Source organism: Anopheles gambiae, chromosome 2 (assembly GCF_943734735.2).
Source record: "Anopheles gambiae chromosome 2, idAnoGambNW_F1_1, whole genome shotgun sequence".
NCBI lineage: Eukaryota > Metazoa > Arthropoda > Insecta > Diptera > Culicidae > Anopheles > Anopheles gambiae.
The window spans coordinates 32,219,621-32,235,941 of record NC_064601.1 but is presented as its reverse complement, the minus strand read 5'-3'; the positions used below and the strand labels follow the sequence as shown (position 1 = coordinate 32,235,941).

General features: G+C 48.3%; 4 protein-coding genes across 9 annotated transcripts; 2 read left to right on the top strand and 2 right to left on the bottom strand.

Moving 5' to 3' along the window:
- The first annotated feature begins 2,470 nt into the window (after positions 1–2,470).
- LOC1273767 (peroxisomal multifunctional enzyme type 2) lies at positions 2,471–3,636 on the top strand. The gene is made up of 2 exons (XM_312778.6): positions 2,471–2,662; positions 2,842–3,636. Exon 2 carries the CDS (start codon positions 2,881–2,883, stop codon positions 3,214–3,216), a length of 336 nt encoding a protein of 111 aa, XP_312778.3. The 5' UTR covers positions 2,471–2,662; positions 2,842–2,880; the 3' UTR covers positions 3,217–3,636.
- Positions 3,637–5,589: 1,953 nt separating this feature from the next.
- On the bottom strand, positions 5,590–11,873 carry LOC1273766 ((E3-independent) E2 ubiquitin-conjugating enzyme UBE2O). Of its 3 annotated transcripts, XM_061647844.1 has the most exons (6): positions 11,579–11,823; positions 10,871–11,495; positions 10,462–10,715; positions 7,511–10,389; positions 7,193–7,414; positions 5,590–7,118 (listed from the first exon to the last, which is right to left on the bottom strand). In XM_061647844.1, exons 2-6 carry the CDS (start codon positions 11,414–11,416, stop codon positions 6,871–6,873), a joined length of 4,149 nt encoding a protein of 1,382 aa, XP_061503828.1. In that variant the 5' UTR covers positions 11,417–11,495; positions 11,579–11,823; the 3' UTR covers positions 5,590–6,870. The 3 variants fall into 3 exon arrangements, with proteins under 3 accessions (XP_061503828.1, XP_312777.6, XP_061503829.1); XM_312777.6 differs by having other exon boundaries at positions 10,871–11,873; XM_061647845.1 differs by having other exon boundaries at positions 5,590–7,112; positions 10,871–11,873.
- Positions 11,874–12,153: 280 nt separating this feature from the next.
- On the bottom strand, positions 12,154–14,507 carry LOC1273765 (eukaryotic initiation factor 4A-III). 4 transcript variants are annotated; one of them, XM_312776.6, is made up of 3 exons: positions 14,137–14,507; positions 13,509–13,932; positions 12,154–13,412 (listed from the first exon to the last, which is right to left on the bottom strand). In XM_312776.6, exons 2-3 carry the CDS (start codon positions 13,642–13,644, stop codon positions 12,346–12,348), a joined length of 1,203 nt encoding a protein of 400 aa, XP_312776.3. In that variant the 5' UTR covers positions 13,645–13,932; positions 14,137–14,507; the 3' UTR covers positions 12,154–12,345. The 4 variants fall into 4 exon arrangements, with proteins under 4 accessions (XP_312776.3, XP_061503831.1, XP_061503832.1 ...); XM_061647847.1 differs by having other exon boundaries at positions 14,061–14,422; XM_061647848.1 differs by having other exon boundaries at positions 14,074–14,422.
- On the top strand, positions 14,463–16,318 carry LOC1273764 (transmembrane protein 192). Its single transcript, XM_312775.6, has 5 exons — positions 14,463–14,598; positions 14,672–14,790; positions 15,103–15,235; positions 15,315–15,594; positions 15,681–16,318. The coding sequence occupies exons 1-5, from the start codon at positions 14,563–14,565 to the stop codon at positions 15,905–15,907; spliced, it is 795 nt and encodes a 264-aa protein (XP_312775.5). The 5' UTR covers positions 14,463–14,562; the 3' UTR covers positions 15,908–16,318.
- Positions 16,319–16,321: the final 3 nt, after the last annotated feature.

Here is a 16,321-nt window from a genome sequence, read left to right as displayed (position 1 = left end):
CCATCCAACTGCTAATCCCACCCGTCCGAAAAGGGGGAATGCCTGTACCGGTGCTGTTTTTGTGCTAAATAAGTGATAGCCCGAAAACTGAACCCCCTCCTGGCTGCAGATACGATTATCGGCAGCTCTTAGTCGAAGCCAGAGCGCTTAGTGTGCTGCTGATAAAGCGCATGGAGCGATGCGATTGGAGTCCGTATCTCTGTTTTTTATTTTTTTTTTTGCAGATCGAACGAGTATCGCTGCACGGGTGGGAAGTAAAGTTTGGAGTTGGTTTCACATGGTGAAGCGTGGCCGATTGTGAAGTAAGCCGTTGCCACGATGCACTTCCAGCGAAGCGAGATACAAGTAAATGCAGCCCAAAAAATGAGCAAGAGAGAAGGACTAGAAACTCGGGTGAAATCGGGTCCGAGATATGATTGAAAAGATAATTAATTTCAGCACACTGGCTAAGAGTACGATTAGAGGCGCTTGTTTAGCTCTTGTTTGCTGACGGGGAGTATGTATTTTGTTCGCTTTATTTTAAAGTTATCTTATCGAGGCTAAGCCGAAATACAGCCAGCTGCATTCGAGTCAGCAAAGAGTTGTTTTTTTTACATCACACGAATAGTAGCTCTATCGATTTAAAAGAGCACTTTGAATCAGTATTCTATGGTTTGCTAGTATAAAAATGGTACATAATTTTATAACGAATTAAACTAGTGGTTCCTAATGCTAGAAGAATTACAAAAGCATTAATCAGTTTGCTTCATGAATTAAGCACTAAAGCTGGCTAGTGTAGTAAAGCGATCTACTATCTCTTGGCCGCCGGTCGCGTCGAGTAGGCCTTTGAAGAGGCAAGAGAAAGAGAGTGTACTTCCAGCACCTAGTTCGTTATCGACGATCGGCAGACTTTTGATTTTGATTTATGGCTCCACGCCTTAGCACTCTTGCAGCGATACTAGCGATGTCGGCTGCTTTTTTCGGGGTAAACTGCTGTTTTTTTCCTTTTTGTTGCTATTTTTGCACCAGGTGCCAGGTACCGGTGAGCTAATCGGTGCAGTTGGAAAAGAAGACTCATCCAACGGGGCGGCAAAAAATAAACTGTATCATTAAATAAGAACAACCGTTTATGTTTTGCTAGGAAAGAAGAAAACTACACCAACCTCAGCTGCGTTGCATAAGATTTTGTGATGAAATTGTAATCAAATGGCGAGGTTCAAGCGTTTGAAATCGAGGTAGCTCTCAAACAAATGATGATATTCAGAATAATTAAACAATTCACCTGCAACTTCCAGTGTTGTGATAGTTACGAAAGGGTCATCCTACTTAAAAGCTCAACTAATTATATACTGTATGCATCGAGTCATGAGCATACCCATCATAATGATATTGAACTTCCAGCAAAGACGCCAAAAATTGGAATAAGCTAAGACAATTTAAACTAAGCTGAACTAATCTCAACTACATTTAGCTGAAATACAAACCAAAACTCATCCGTTAAAATTCATTATTTTTGTCATGATTAGATTTTCACTATTGTTAGTAAATTCACGTATGATCCTTAAGATCAGAGGCGGATTAAGCACTACGCAAACTAAGCGGCCGTAGAAAAAAGGGATCCCGCTCACAAGTAAATTTGCTTTTCAATCCTTCTCTAGTCTAGAATTACAATTTCTCGATTAACACTTCAAAAAGGCCTACATTCGTGTGATCGCTTAGGGACTCTGCTCGAGTTAATACGCCATTGCTTACGACCACGAAGAATAATTGAGCATTAAACTATAACCTGTACATAAACATGAAATGCGTAACGCTTTAAAGCAAAAATATGCATACTAAATTGAACTGAAACGTCGCTGTTGTTTATCTTTCATCATTTCTCAGTCTGAAAGAATAATTTTAGTTTAAATTATTTCAAAGTAACGATAAATTTTAGTACAATTTGTACTACAGTATTTTAGCCACTAAGCCACTAAGCTATAAGAAACAGAACAAACGCTGTAAAAAAAACCCTCCAGCTTCATTTGTACAAAAGGAAAGTATTCAAAAAAGAGAGTAAAACGTAAAAAGTACATACATATTTCAATTCTTCTTCACTTCGGATGCAATTGCACCTGCCAGACGTCCAACACACGCCGGATGCTTAGTAACCGGCCAACCATATACCTCACACAAATGCAGCTCCGCCAAAAGGTCGAAGAGCACATCCAGTCACACATACATTTCGCACATTTCGCACACACATACACATACAAACGCACACGTTCATACGCTTGTGCATCCGTGGACTTGACCTGTTCCTTTGCCGGTTGGGGTAGAGAGCAAACGAAAAATAAAAAATAAAAAACTCACAACGATATCTCCCATTGTGTCGTCTAATCTATCGAATTAAGTCTTCCCTTTCGACCCGCCGGTGGTCGGGATTGGTGCAGATCCTCCTCGCGGTTACCCCGTTTCGTGATAACGGCACCTCTCCGTACCATCATGCGAACGGGTACATATCACCGGCGTACTCTCTCGTACTATATCTCGTACTACCCACACCCACACACATACACTTGCACACCCTTGCACACACATGTCGTCCACGTTGCAATGGGTTGCGTTTAAATAGGCAGGTCCATCCGGGACACTCTCATCAGTTTGGTACTGTCCATCAGCCCAGCGTGTCCGTCAGCTATTGGTAAGTGTGCGCTCTCAGTTCTCAGCTCTGGTCCAATTGAACTTTGTGCAACAGTGACTAACGGTCTAACTCAATTACACGAGACAACCGTGCAGTTGACCGGAGTTTGGTGCTACTTTACTAATTTTGTGATTGTGTGTGTGTGTGTGTGCGTGTTTTTTGTTCTTCTACTTTTAAAGTTTAAAAGCCTCAACACCCTCCCCAACAAAATCTGCAAAATGGCCCTCAAGTCCGATCCCGTCTTCGAGCGTATTGCCAAGCGTCTGGAGAGCATCGACCCGAACAACCGCCAGGTGCAGCAGGTGTACAAGTTCCGCATCCAGCAGAACGGCACGGTCGTCAAGACCTGGGTGCTGGACCTGAAGGCGGTCAAGCTGACCGAGGGCGATGGTCCGGCCGAGGCCACCCTTACCATGGAGGATGACATCATGTTCGCCCTCGGCACCGGTGCCATGCCGGCCAAGGAGGCCCTCGCCCAGGACAAGCTGGACGTGGAGGGACAGGTCGAGCTGATCTTCCTGCTGGAGCCGTTCATTGCTTCACTCAAGAAGTAAGCCCCGCGCACCAAACGGAGCACCGTCACACGTACCACGCGAACATCGAAAATGCCACCCGTCGATGGGCTTGGATTAATTTATTGCAACATTCACACACGCATATACCATTACGCACACGCAACCCGCAACCCGTAGGAACATCTTAGCCGGCTTCCTCACCCCCGCCTGCGGACGGGATGCAAACAAACTATCGGTATTTGTTTTCTGGTTTGATGCATCGTCCGGGCATCACCAACCACCGCCATATCATGCGCGCCCGGCCCTATTTATTAACAACCTTCCATCGTACATCGCTGGTCTGCGCAACATTTGCAGACACATGGTGGTGTACACAACACTGGGCGCACGCACCACCATCCGCGTTGATTGCGCCCCGTACCAAAGGATTATTAAATGATGCTTGAAAACAGAATCAAATACTCTCTCGCTCTCTCTCTCTCTCTATTCTGCTGTCTCTCATACTTTCACTTATGGAAAGTCTGATTTGTTTGCTTCGTTGCGGTGTTCTTGTTCCTTACTCTACCCATTTCCGGTCAGTTAGCTTCTTCTTGGCGCTTCTTTTTCGCTCCCGACGCGGTTCGAACGTTTCCCCGCGGGTCGTCTAACTAAACGATCATCATCACCAGCACGATCGCTTGGATTGCATTGTCCGCGTGGTGCTCTGCTCGTGGTTGAATTAATTCAATTGCTCATCGACCGGAGCCATGCTCAGATGCAAAGCAGCGGGCCAATATCACTGCAACGATACACCACACAGTGGTCTATTAGGCAGTGGTTTCACTTGCTTCCTGCGAATGGAACTGCGAATGAGAAAAAGCAAAATTTTAATATGAAACGAACACTGATTACGCAATTTTTGATGCATTTTTTTTTGGTTGGTTTTATTGTTATGCGATTTTGTTATTACTTTTTGCAGAGAACTCCGACAAACGCGGTATCATTGTTCAACAATATGTCGTCACCCGATTCATACACGATTCAATTTCCAACTCCGTACCGTAGTTAGCTGGGTTTCATTCCTTTCTTTCGTTTGGTTTCCATCATCTTTAAATTATAACCTCGCTCACCTTATAGAGAGGTGCTGTGGTGAAGATAGAACATAAATATCACGTGCCTTAAATTACAGACGTCCACGTAAACGTGACGAAATGAGTCGATCCTGCGAGCGATCCGATTGGGCGTTGGGTTTGTTGAGTTTGTTAGGTAGTGCCACAACCGTGAACTGATAAGCTGCCAGATGTTACCATAATATATGGTAGATAATAAGCTATTTTTCCTACACTTCCTCCCGGCTACCAATGCTCCCAAAATGCTGGATTAGAATGTTGCTTTCTAATGATTCTTCAGAGCAAACCCAATGTAATGCAATAAACAAGTTCCCCTGTAAACGAACGAATGCGCTGGCGCTGATTGTTGAAATTATGTACATGCACGTTAAGCAACGCAACCAGTAAGTTAGGTGGTAGTTTCACGATAAAGTACACATACACACACACTGAGGGACATTCGCCGGATCAAGCGATTCAGATATTGATAAACAAAAATAATCTTCCAGGGTGTGACTTCCCTGTCTTCAGTAAGCTCTCTCCACTATGCTGCTCCTCTACCCGCATTCCGACCCTTTGTATTATACAGTCTTTCTGGTTTGCTGTAACATGTTGTTGCACAATCTGTTTCACCAATTAGCTTTGGCAAAGCGTTTAAGCCATTCCAAGTCTAGCCAGCATAGGTTGGGGCGCTACTAACGACATCGACCACCATTATCATGCTACATTTGTCTGCTCGTACTGCGCTTCAATTTTCAAACTCTGCGTATACCGCGATCAACACACTCCCAAAGGCGCTAACTAGGCTTTTTTACGGCTATTCCGCATTAAAAGGGCTCGGATTGTGGTTTTAAAAGAGTTTTTCTTTAACCTGCTTCGCTCGATTGTAGCGTACCATATCTTTTCTATTCTTTAATGTGCGTTTATGTGGTTTTTGTTTGTTTGCGTCTGTGCTTCCTTTTAGGGCGATGGAAGCAGTCCATCGAAGTGGGAAAATTCTCGGTAGTAATTTAAACCAATAATAATTAAGTGCTAGCGGATTACAAGGAACCAATAGTGAGCAGTTTTAACAGTGAGATTCGCATATGTGTTTAGGCCAGATGAGTTTGCCATCGGGCAAAATGCCATAGCTCCGCATGAAGGTGAAGCGGTTTGCTTTCACCCTCGTTAAGATAAACGCAACTTTCCCAACTTCTCAATAAGTTTAAGCTATAGTTCATGAGTGTCTCTAAAACAGTTAGCTCTATCCCCCGCCCCGCAGCATGGCGAAGGGTGGTCAAAGGTTAAGTGTTTGCTAAGGTATATAGTATTAACAGTTCTACCATTCGCTTGCGAGTTGTGCATTGCAATAGTTTTAATAGGACCTAGGTTATTGTTCTTCGCTACACACGATTGTAAGGTTTAGGAGAGTTTGGTTTTTGATTTCGTTTTCGTTTTGGTGACTTTCGTATCGCTCCTCACTATGATTAAAACGGCTATCAACGGGCATCTATCCGTGACTTTTTTGGTAATGTGTTTTAGTGTGTCTGAGCATCCTTTCGTATTTGTTTCATACGTTTTTTTGTTGTAGGGATTGTGTAATTGATTTATTTATAGGCACAGCATTTTATGAGATTTCGTGTTTCATATTATCTTTTTCTTGCTCTTTGTTGTTTGTTGTTGTTGTTTAGCAACCATCTATAGTGCTTTCTTCCAAAACAGGCCATCTATTTTGCAATAGCTATCTGTTGCAGCACGCTATATAGTATGGAATGTTTTGCTTTCTTTTCTGTTCAGTTTTCTTCCATAGGCTGGAACAAAAAGAATCGAAAAAAAACTCGATGCACAGAAACGCACGGAACACGTTTGGCAGAGCACGTTCGGGAGCATGATCTGAGCAAAGCACTGGAACAAAATGTAATTCTTAAAATACAAGTTACGAAAAAAAAAACGATCAAATAGCAATAGCTCACATATTTAAAAGTATTTAACAGCTAGATGACTGGTATAAATAAGCTCATGATTCGATTAATATTAACTATAAAGGCTAACAAATGGGAAGCGATGATATGTGCGATACAGGAACTAAATGTTACTAATTTGAGAACTCGACAAAGACACACCGTGTAATCAAGAAACCAGAAGTGGCTTTACCATGGATGCATTTAGCATGTCGCTCGCAGCAAACCTGCCAATAAGCAATGTTATTGATAAATAACAGTTCTACTCTATTGCTCAGTCGGTGTGATGAGATGCAATAAAACATGTGCCGGAAGCAAGCAAACAAAATTTTGTGAAAATAACAATCTCACCCATGCTAATGAATACCAAATGGGGCAAATTAGTTGTGCCTTTAATAAACTGCCGAAAGCGTAGACCCATTGGAACGACCTTCACAACAGCGCCGTTTCCTCTTGTTCGATCGACTGCCTGTTTTTCTCTCAACGATGTAACTAGTAAAGCTATCCCTCCTCCTCCTCTCGTAGTGCCTTTCTTTTGTTATGTAGAATAATTTAGCTTGCTATGCTGCCTTGGCAGCAGCATAAACTAGAGGCACCGCAACAACACAACCTACCGACGCGTAGCGCCAAAAGCAACAGTGCACGCGTTTTCCCGATCCTGCTTGTTATTTGCCGTCCGCAAGCGCTGGCTGCGGTAGGGGTGATAATTGCTGCAGCTGCTTTTGCAGTCCTTCCAGCAGACCGGTGAGAGTTAGGCAAAAACCACGGCTGGCGGGAATGAGCGGAAATTCCGGCTGCGGAATCGCACGAGCGCTGGCTTCCGAGGAGTAGTCAACCGTAGCACTAGAAGCTTCTTGTTCGCTGGAAGCAAGGATGGATGTAGCAGCAGCGCTGACGTCGATCGCTGCTGTTCCTTAAAAGAAACGCACAAAATGGGTTGAACACAAAAGAAACACACACACAAAATGGGTAACAATCATTTCTTACCGGTTTGATCGGACGCGCTCGGTTGCCGGTTACAATCATTGGACAGTTCCATCCACGTTTTCAACCGGCTGTACATGCGCTGGCCGCACGCGTGGAAGTGGGTTAAAATCTGTTCGCGAAATACTTCCGGCGGATTGGACATCAGTTTCGTCATCGACTGGACCAGCTTTAGTAGCACCATTTCGTTGTACATGCGCGAATTTTCCTTGCCCTGCTGTGAGCCTGCGATTGTGACACGAAGAAGGAAAAGAAAATTATTATTCTTCCCGTATAACCCGTACTCTCCTCCAGTGCCCCCCCCCCCCCCCCTTTACTCACCCCGTAGCTTTTCATAGCCCGCTTCATTGAAGTACGGTTCCGCCACAAGGATCAATCCCTGTATGGAAACGATCACCTGCAACAGCGTGCTGGTCGGGCCCCAAACCTCCGTCCCTCTGCCGGACCAGGTACCGAGCAGTGACACACACACCTTGCCATCTTCGTACAGATTGGGATTCAACCGATCGGTGCAGTAGCTGATGTAATGACACAGCGGCGGGGCACGTGGATAGTCCAGCCCAAGCTGAATGTCGAACAGAAACAGCCCATCCTCGTACGGGGTTTTCTTCGGACCTTCGATCATTACGCTCAGCAAGTCCAGCCGGTCCTCGAACGTTCGCACCCACACGCCCGGCGGTAGAGCCGTCCGCAGGAGCCAGTGTTCGCGCTGTACCGCTTTGTAGAAGCTTTGTGCGTTGCTAGTTTGGAAAATGGTGAGATGGAACTTGTGGGACGTTGGTGCCGATTCGATTATCTGGAAGCTTTCGGTCGGGACGCTGGACGGTGAGGATGGTACCGCGTCCGCGCCTGCAACGGCTGGCGAACTGGACGCCAGCGGATCCGGCTCACTACCGGGAATGTCCGGCGTTCCGACCGGCGAGGGCGTCCATGACGGTGGCATTGAGGCGAGGGTTGGCGTTTTCAGCTCCACCACCGAAATGATCTCCTTCAGTGGATCCTCCAGCCCGTAGCGTTCGTTGATCTCTTCCAGCACCTTTATCAGCTGGCCCTTGATGAGCGAACACAGCCGAGCGGAAACGCACTCCCGCGCCAGCTGCTCGCCCGTTTCTCGATCCTCCTGGTCTGGTTTATCTGACTCCGCTCCCACACCACCACCACCACCGGTGGCCAGATCAAACACGGAGCTGGTGTTGTTCAGATCGACATCGTCCGCATTCTCGTTCATCTTCATGCACATGTTGTTCACGTAGTCCAGCTCCATGTTCGCGATGCCGACGTTATAGTTCGCATTGTCGTTTTCCTCCAGCCGCCCGGCCGGACTGCTCACGGCCGGGCTGGTCGGTGTGCTCGGGCTGAAGAGGGCGCGCTGCTGCAGCGATGGCCTTACCGACTCCGGCGTACCGGCCGTCGGTGTGGACGTTTTCGACCCGGACGCACTCTGGTTGAACAGCCGGTTCTTCTGGTCCTGCATGCGCTCGACCGTGGTTTGATTGTTCGACTTGCGCACCCGCTCCACCAGCCCCATAAAGTGGCGCTCGTGGAAGAAGCTCGTGTTCATCAGCCGATCCAGAAAGCGACACTTTTTGTACACCAGCATCAGCTTCTTCATGATTTCCTGGTTCTGCAGGTGCGGATTAATGTTGAACAGTTCCTCGAGCCGCGCAATGGCCACCCGAGCCCGCTCCAGGTTGGCCGTTAGCTGCGGCTTCAGCACCACCGACGACGGGGAGCCCGGTTCCGCGTCGCCGAAGTGGCACGATTCGGCCTCCGTTTCCCACGACTCCGCGTCCGAGTCGGCCACGCTGCCCCAGAAGTTGTTCTCCGAATCGTACTGCCCCACCTCGAAGATGTCCTGCGGCCAGCACATGCTAACGAACCCGTCCACCCACCACACCTTCACCATACCGTTGGGATAGTTGTCCAACACCTGGCCGGCGGTGGAAGCGCCTTCCTCGCCGGTAAAGTTCGCCACGCGTATCACGATCGTGCCGGGGCGGTACTGGAAGTCCGGATGGTCCTTCAGATCGTACACGCTGACCTCGGACTCCCCGTTGTACGACGGCTGCGGCTCGGACGTGCACGTGTACGTGCTGAACCACTTGACGCGCGCCGTTCGCCCGTGATGGTCAACGTCCTGTATGACACCGTAGTCCCGGAAGGAAGGATTTTTGGCCGGATCCGTATTGCCCGCCAGCACGAAGTCGCCCGGGAAAAACTCATGATCGTCCAGATGGTGGATCGGCCGCAGCTCGGTAGACGGAATGTTTGGCTCGATCGTACCATCCTGCCAAACGACGGTGGCAGTGCTGTACACGACCAGCGCTTCGGTGACCACCTCATCGCCGGCCGCTGGAAATCGATCGCCCGCAAACTCGGCCGCCAACTGACGGCGTTTCAGCTTGCGCACACGCTTCGCAAGCAGGGGCGACTTGCGCGGGCTAGTTTTCGACGTGGCCGAGCACGACGAAGCTGCCCCGTCCGAATGCTCACCCTCCTCGTCCGTTTCCCATCCTTCATCACTGTCCACGCTCGTGAGCTTTGTGGACACTTTCTGAGCCCCGTTCTCTTTCCCGGCACTGCGCGCCGACAGCTTCGAACCCGCGCTGCCCGATTTCGTTCCTTTTCCGCCTTTCTTTTCCTCCTCTCCGCCGCTGATCGCTTTGCTGGTTGGTTTCGCTTTCGCTTTGCTCTCTTGCAGCAGCTGCTCGCGGTACTTGCTGGTCATGTCTTTGCGCCACGCCTGCTTCGAGCCGATAATGTCCGTGTCTTCGAGCTTGAGATAGTTTTTATCGTTTATCTGCAGCATGCACGATTCGAACAGGTTCAGCTTCTTCAGGCGCTTCAAATCCTCGCCGGTAATGTACTCGGGCGGTTGCTGCAAACTCCCGCCCTCGGACAGCTTCTGCTCCAGGTCTTCGCTCGACACCTTGCACTGCCAGTGCACGGAAACGCCCTGAAGTTCCACCGACTGGACGGTGAACTTGCGCTCGAGCATGTAGTTCTTCCGCGACAGCTTCATCTCGTTCGACGTCGTGAGCCACTTGCCGTTGGCCAGCTCGCTCATCAGCCCCACCAGCTGCTGGCCGGGGTAGAACAGTGGTTCGGCAAAGAATCCGCGCCGGAAGCGCATATTGTGATCGCGAAACATGCCCAGGTCGCTGGCGGGACACACCTCCACCAGTGAGCCGCAGGACGATCTGGAGCAGAGTACAAGCGAATGAAAGAATTAGTGTGATGAGCTTACAACACTCCACGCGTGGTACACTTACTTAAGGACCAGCTTCTCGTTGATGTGTTTTGTGCTGCCTACCCACGAATCTAGACACACGGCACTGTCCTTGGGCATGGAGAGCAACGGCCTAAGCCGGTCGGAGGCCACATTACGCACGACGTACTTGGTGCCGATGATGCGTAAATCGGCCCGCACCGTTATCTCGTGACAGTAACCGCGCTGCGTGTCCCGGCCCGGTACCATTCGGCGCACCACATCGCCCGGCATCAGCGTCCTGTCCGCTAGCCCCACCTATACAAGTGCCGGCACAAAACAAAAATGAGAAGACAGAAAAAAAACTCGAAAGTAAGTAACCGTTGGAAAAGGCGACGAGAAATTACATAATCTACACATTTGACGACCAAAGTCGACCACCACCGAAGAGCAACCGGCAACGACTGGCTCACCTTGCGCTGTTTGATGATTTCCTCACGGCCGTCCGGATGCCAGCAGGCACGGATTTCGCCCCGCTTCGGTGCGTCCTCCTCCGTCGTTTCTTCGTCGCTCTCGTCGTAGTTGTCGAGCACCAGGCCGAACTTGACGTGACCGTTTTTGGGGGTGAGACAAAATATTTCATCCTCGTAAAAGTATTGATTTTCCTGCTCTTCATCCTCCTGCTCCTCCACCATTCGCTCTTCACTGCGGTCGTTCCTTCCTCCTTTGTCGTTCACTTTTTCGTGTTCCACACGATCTTGCTGCTGCTGCTGCTGTGTTACGGCGGTGGTGGTGGTGGTGTTGGTATGAACTTTCCGATCGGACGCAAGTGGCCCCGTGGCCACCGTTTGCTGACCGTGCTGCGTATGATATAGCTGCGATGGTCGCAATCGAAGGGCAGGCGCTCCGTCACTGTTCAATCCTGGGCCCCCGGCGTTGGCAGCGACCGCTTTCTGCTCGTTAGGGCTGGGGCGGCTTTTGATGATGGCTGCCCGTTCCGCGCTCTTCACTTTCTCCATTGTGTTATCACTGGGCGCAACACCACGCGACGTCGTATCAATGGTGAATGTGCAGGGCGGGCGCTAATGGCACTACTGGCTACCGTGGAAAAGCAATGATGAAAAACTCTTCTTGTTTACACAGCTCACACACACACACACATACACACTAGTCATACGCACACGCAACTATTGTTTCGTGGACCTAGGACTTTCGCGGATTTCCAACGGACAGAAACGGTCTACAATTTTAACACACCACTAATTTCGGCACACCAAGAGCTCTGGAAGTCTGGGCACATATTTCGGATATCCTGTCATGTGCTTCACGGCGTACTTGTTCGCTAGTTTCACCAGCAATAAAAATCGAGTGTATCTCCTTCTGCTCCAAACGTCAAACGCACTCTGTTTTTTTTTTAATGGAAAATTGTGGAAGGAAAACACTGACAATGGGCTGCTAAAAAGGATTGCAGTCAGTGGTTCTTAATTTGCAATATGTTGTAAATATTTTAGGGTATACAATATAAAAACAAAACTTATCTTTATATTAAATGAATTAAAAAAAAACAGTGTCTAATGCGAGTTTAGTTAGTTTAAATAAAATTGAGGTCAGATTCATAAAGAATTGGAAAACCAAAGAGTGGTTGAATACCACTGCGTTATGTGTTTTTCGCGATAAATTTGATGTTCAATCGCTTTTTTATGTTAAAGCTTTCACAATTCAGCAATTATTTTATGTATTATTACACAGCGAGTACTGATGGATGATTCTATTTATTTCAAGTCCATTGTTAAATTTCAGAACATATACGCTGTATGATTACACGCTTAAAAGATTACGTTTTCTAATGTGCTGCACCGGCGGAGCCATGCAAATCAGATGAGTAGTACAAAATGGGTCTGTGTTTGGGAATTACTGTTTAATTGTGTTAGCAGAATAACACACAAATCTAGATCAGATCGGCCACATTCATGGGCATCTCATCGATCTGCGTGGAGTAGTACTGTTCAATGTCTCGCAGAATTCTGATGTCGTCCGATTTGACAAAGTTAATAGCAACACCCTTACGCCCGAACCGACCCGAACGACCGATGCGATGGATGTACAGCTCACGGTTGTTCGGCAGATCGTAGTTGATGACCAGCGACACCTGCTGCACGTCGATACCGCGCGCCCAAACGTCCGTCGTGATCAGCACCCGGCTCTGGCCGGACCGGAACTCTTTCATAATTTCGTCACGCTCCTTCTGCGGCATGTCGCCGTGCATCGAGCTGACGGTAAAGTTGGCCTCACGCATCTTCTCCGTCAGCCAGTCGACCTTGCGCCGGGTGTTGCAGAAGATGACCGCCTGCGTGATGGTCAGCGTGTCGTACAGGTCGCACAGCGTGTCGAACTTCCACTCCTCCCGCTCGACTGCCACGAAGAACTGCTTGATGCCTTCCAGCGTCAGTTCATCGCGCTTGACCAGGATGCGGATCGGGTCCGTCATGAACTTGGAGGTCATTTCGAGGATTTCGTGCGGCAGGGTGGCGGAAATCAGTACCACCTGCGTTGCGGGCGGCAGGTACCGGTACACGTCGTAGATCTGTTCCTTGAAGCCTTTGTTAAGCATCTCGTCCGCTTCGTCCAGCACCAGCATCTTGATGGAACGGGTGCGCAGCACGCGCCGCTTGATCATGTCGAACACGCGGCCCGGCGTGCCGCTCACCACGTGCTGGCCATAGTCCAGTTTGCGAATGTCCTCCCCCAGATTTGTACCGCCGATGCAGGCGTGACACTGTACGTTCATGAAATCTCCCAGCGCGAGGATAACCTTCTGTATCTGCACGGCCAACTCGCGCGTCGGGGACAGGCAGAGGACCTGCGTCTCTCGCAGCGTCGTGTCCATCGACTGCAGAATGGATATCGAGAAGGTGGCCGTCTTACCCGTACCGGACTGTGCCTGTGCGATGACATCACGACCCTTCACGATTGGCTGAATGCTTCGCTGCTGGATGGCGGACGGTTTCTCAAAACCTACAAAGAAAGCGAACGTTATACTTGCAGCATTGACCCGTCCGTCAAACGGCGAGGAGAAATTCGCCGCTTTCTAGCCTGGCATATGCAACTTACCGTACGCGTAAATACCCCGCAGAAGCTCTTCCCGCAGCCCCATTGAGTTGAACGTCGGCAGCACCTCCACATCTTCGCTCGTCTCGAACTCCACGTTCGAGAGGTCCTCGTTCGCCGGCACCCGTCTTCCCGACATGCTTCGGTTTTGTGCACTCTCGTGGAAACTTGAAGGAATTGTTTGATTTCCACTACTGCAGCAGAAGAACGCCGATAAAAAACACTTTTCCTTTGCCCCTTTGCAAACTTTCCGAAAGCGGAGCGTGTGTTGATCGATGTCAAGATTTTCGTTTGGCGTTTTCTCCTCTCTTGACAGCTCTGCCGGCAAAGCGGTCGCTGTCAAAGGAGGTCGACATTCGGCTTCTCACGTGGTGAGTCGACTTAACGCAGGAGAGCTCTTTAAAAGTGCACACGAATTGAAAAGTACCTAATTGAAGGGTGATAAAATTTAGAATTAATATTTTTGATGAAATGTCTCCCTGAAATAGGGGCACAGATCGTTCAGTCTTTGGTACATTATAATTCGAGTTTTATTAGTTTGTTCTCACTTCTCACCAGTCATTCTCACCGCTGTCAAAACACACCGAAAAAGAAAGGATTACGAATTCTTTTGTTTTTATCGAGGGCTCACCAAAAACTTGTCCGCTGATCGCACCGTACCGCGGCGTAATTATTCGTTTTATTTTGGTTTCCCCCCGTTTCGAGCATACAACGCGTCGACGTTGGTTCCCTGTTCGTCGCTAGATTGTTGTTTGCCTTTCCTTTGCTTATCAGTTGGGTTAGGTTGCGAAAGACACCCAGCGGATTGTTGTATTTTGGTGTGCTTCGTATAGTGTGCGGTTGTTTTTTTTTGTCTTCTCCCTCGTCTCAACACTTATTACTCACGACCCACTGCAATCGGGCGTTCCGGGTGTTCTAACGTGATTAGGAACAGTGATTCGTTTTTGCTTTCCAAGCTTCGAAATCTTCCCCTCCGTATGAGAAGTATGCGAGTGTGCGTCTAATCACTGGCAGCAGCAGCAGCGCGTCGGTTTGGCATCGGTTCCGTAGGAGTAGTATGGTCAGTCTGTTACGGAACTTTACATCAAACTCGGTAAGGCTTCCCTCTACGGCGGCTGGTCGCTGTCATTACGTTATAATACGTTCGCTTGTTTCTATCATTGTAGGGTGGACGTTTCTTTGATGAATCATCGAGAATGGACGACAGCAGAACGATGCTCGATCCCATCCTAGCGACGGAGGATGACGACAGCTTTCGACCGCTCCGCACCGTTCCAGCATTCAGGTAAACGCGGCAATAGGTGGATCGGTGGTGTGTGCTTTCCAACTGCTGATACCGACCGGATCAGGCCGGAATCTTATCGAACTGTTGAGTTGCAGTGCGAATTTGGAAATACGTTTACTTTACGTAGACTGCGGTGTGTTCCGTTGGTGGATTATCAATTCGAAGACGGAATACGATAAGCCGAATCGAAGATTCAGTCCCATTTTGTTATCAAAAAATGTGAATCCTGAAATCAAATTATTGTTTGTGTGTGTTCAGTGAAACAGTTCTTGTCATAACATGGAACAAATGTCCGTTTTTGTGTTGTTCCAGCATTCATCTGCTGATATCGAGCTGTATTTCCTTGACCGGAATCATTCTAGCGGCTACATGGGAGGATAGCCGACGATGTGAGGCTTACTTTATAATGCTTTATTTACGAGCCGCGTTTTGGATTATTACCTACGTAAGTGAACGGCTCGTAATCAGTGGAACTGGAGCTTAGAACTGAACCCTTCTTTTGCCCCCTTTCTCCCTCCCTTTAGCTGTTCGATCACATCGTGCGGGCACATCACGAAAAGTTAAGGCTGAACGGCTATCACGATTTCCACCGTGCGACCGACCAGCACAAAGCCGTGCCGCTACAGATAGTGTCGCTGTGGAACACGTTCCTGCTCGCGATTCAAACGCTGATTCAGCACTACTACGGTGACGCATTCGGCGAGAAGTGCATCGCGGTCGGTTTGCTGTCCCCGATTATTTACATCACCGCCTTCTCCGGGTTGGAAACGGTTGTGCTGTGCATCGTCAATGGAAGCTACATTGGTATGTATTTCCTACTCTACCAGACCGCAAGCCAAGCTTTGCAGCTGATGTAGCATTTGTGTTTCACTCTCTCCGTTCCATTTTAGCTGCTGTACGGCGATTTAATCGTACCGCTTCACCGCCGGACGCTTTGCAGGACAACCGTGGCTTCAGTGGTGGCTCGTTGGGACTTACCCAGCGTGGCCTGAGCACGGCCGAGCTGCTGGAGAAGCAGGCGGATCTGATCAAGTACTTGAAGGATCACAACTTGAAGCTGAATCAAAAGATAATGCAAATGAACGCCCAGGTGCGAACGGTCACGTATCCTGGTTGAGGTGGATGGGGAGCGTGTTTTTTTTGGTATGGTAGCGGATTAAGAACAGGGTAATAGAAAAAAAAAGTTTTCGTTTTCTACATCACCAAACTTGGAGTTGGTGGGTTGTGAAATGCACATTGGACTGAAGCACTTTACGCAACTATCCCTACTTCTCTCCTATGAACAGGTTCTCCATCGATTAGTGTCGGAGCATAGGAAGTATATTGTAGTTTCTTATTTCCAAAGTATGTTTGTCTTACGTTCTCCAAAGCATGTTTTGTGTGTCAGGTCAGTTTAGTAGTGCCCACTATTAGTTCGATGTAATTCATATGTTCCAAAATTGGTATTTAAGAAAGAATTCCTCTTGGAATCTGAGTGATAAAAAGAAACAGTCGTTAAATAAATACTTACGAACTATTGCGAATGGAATTA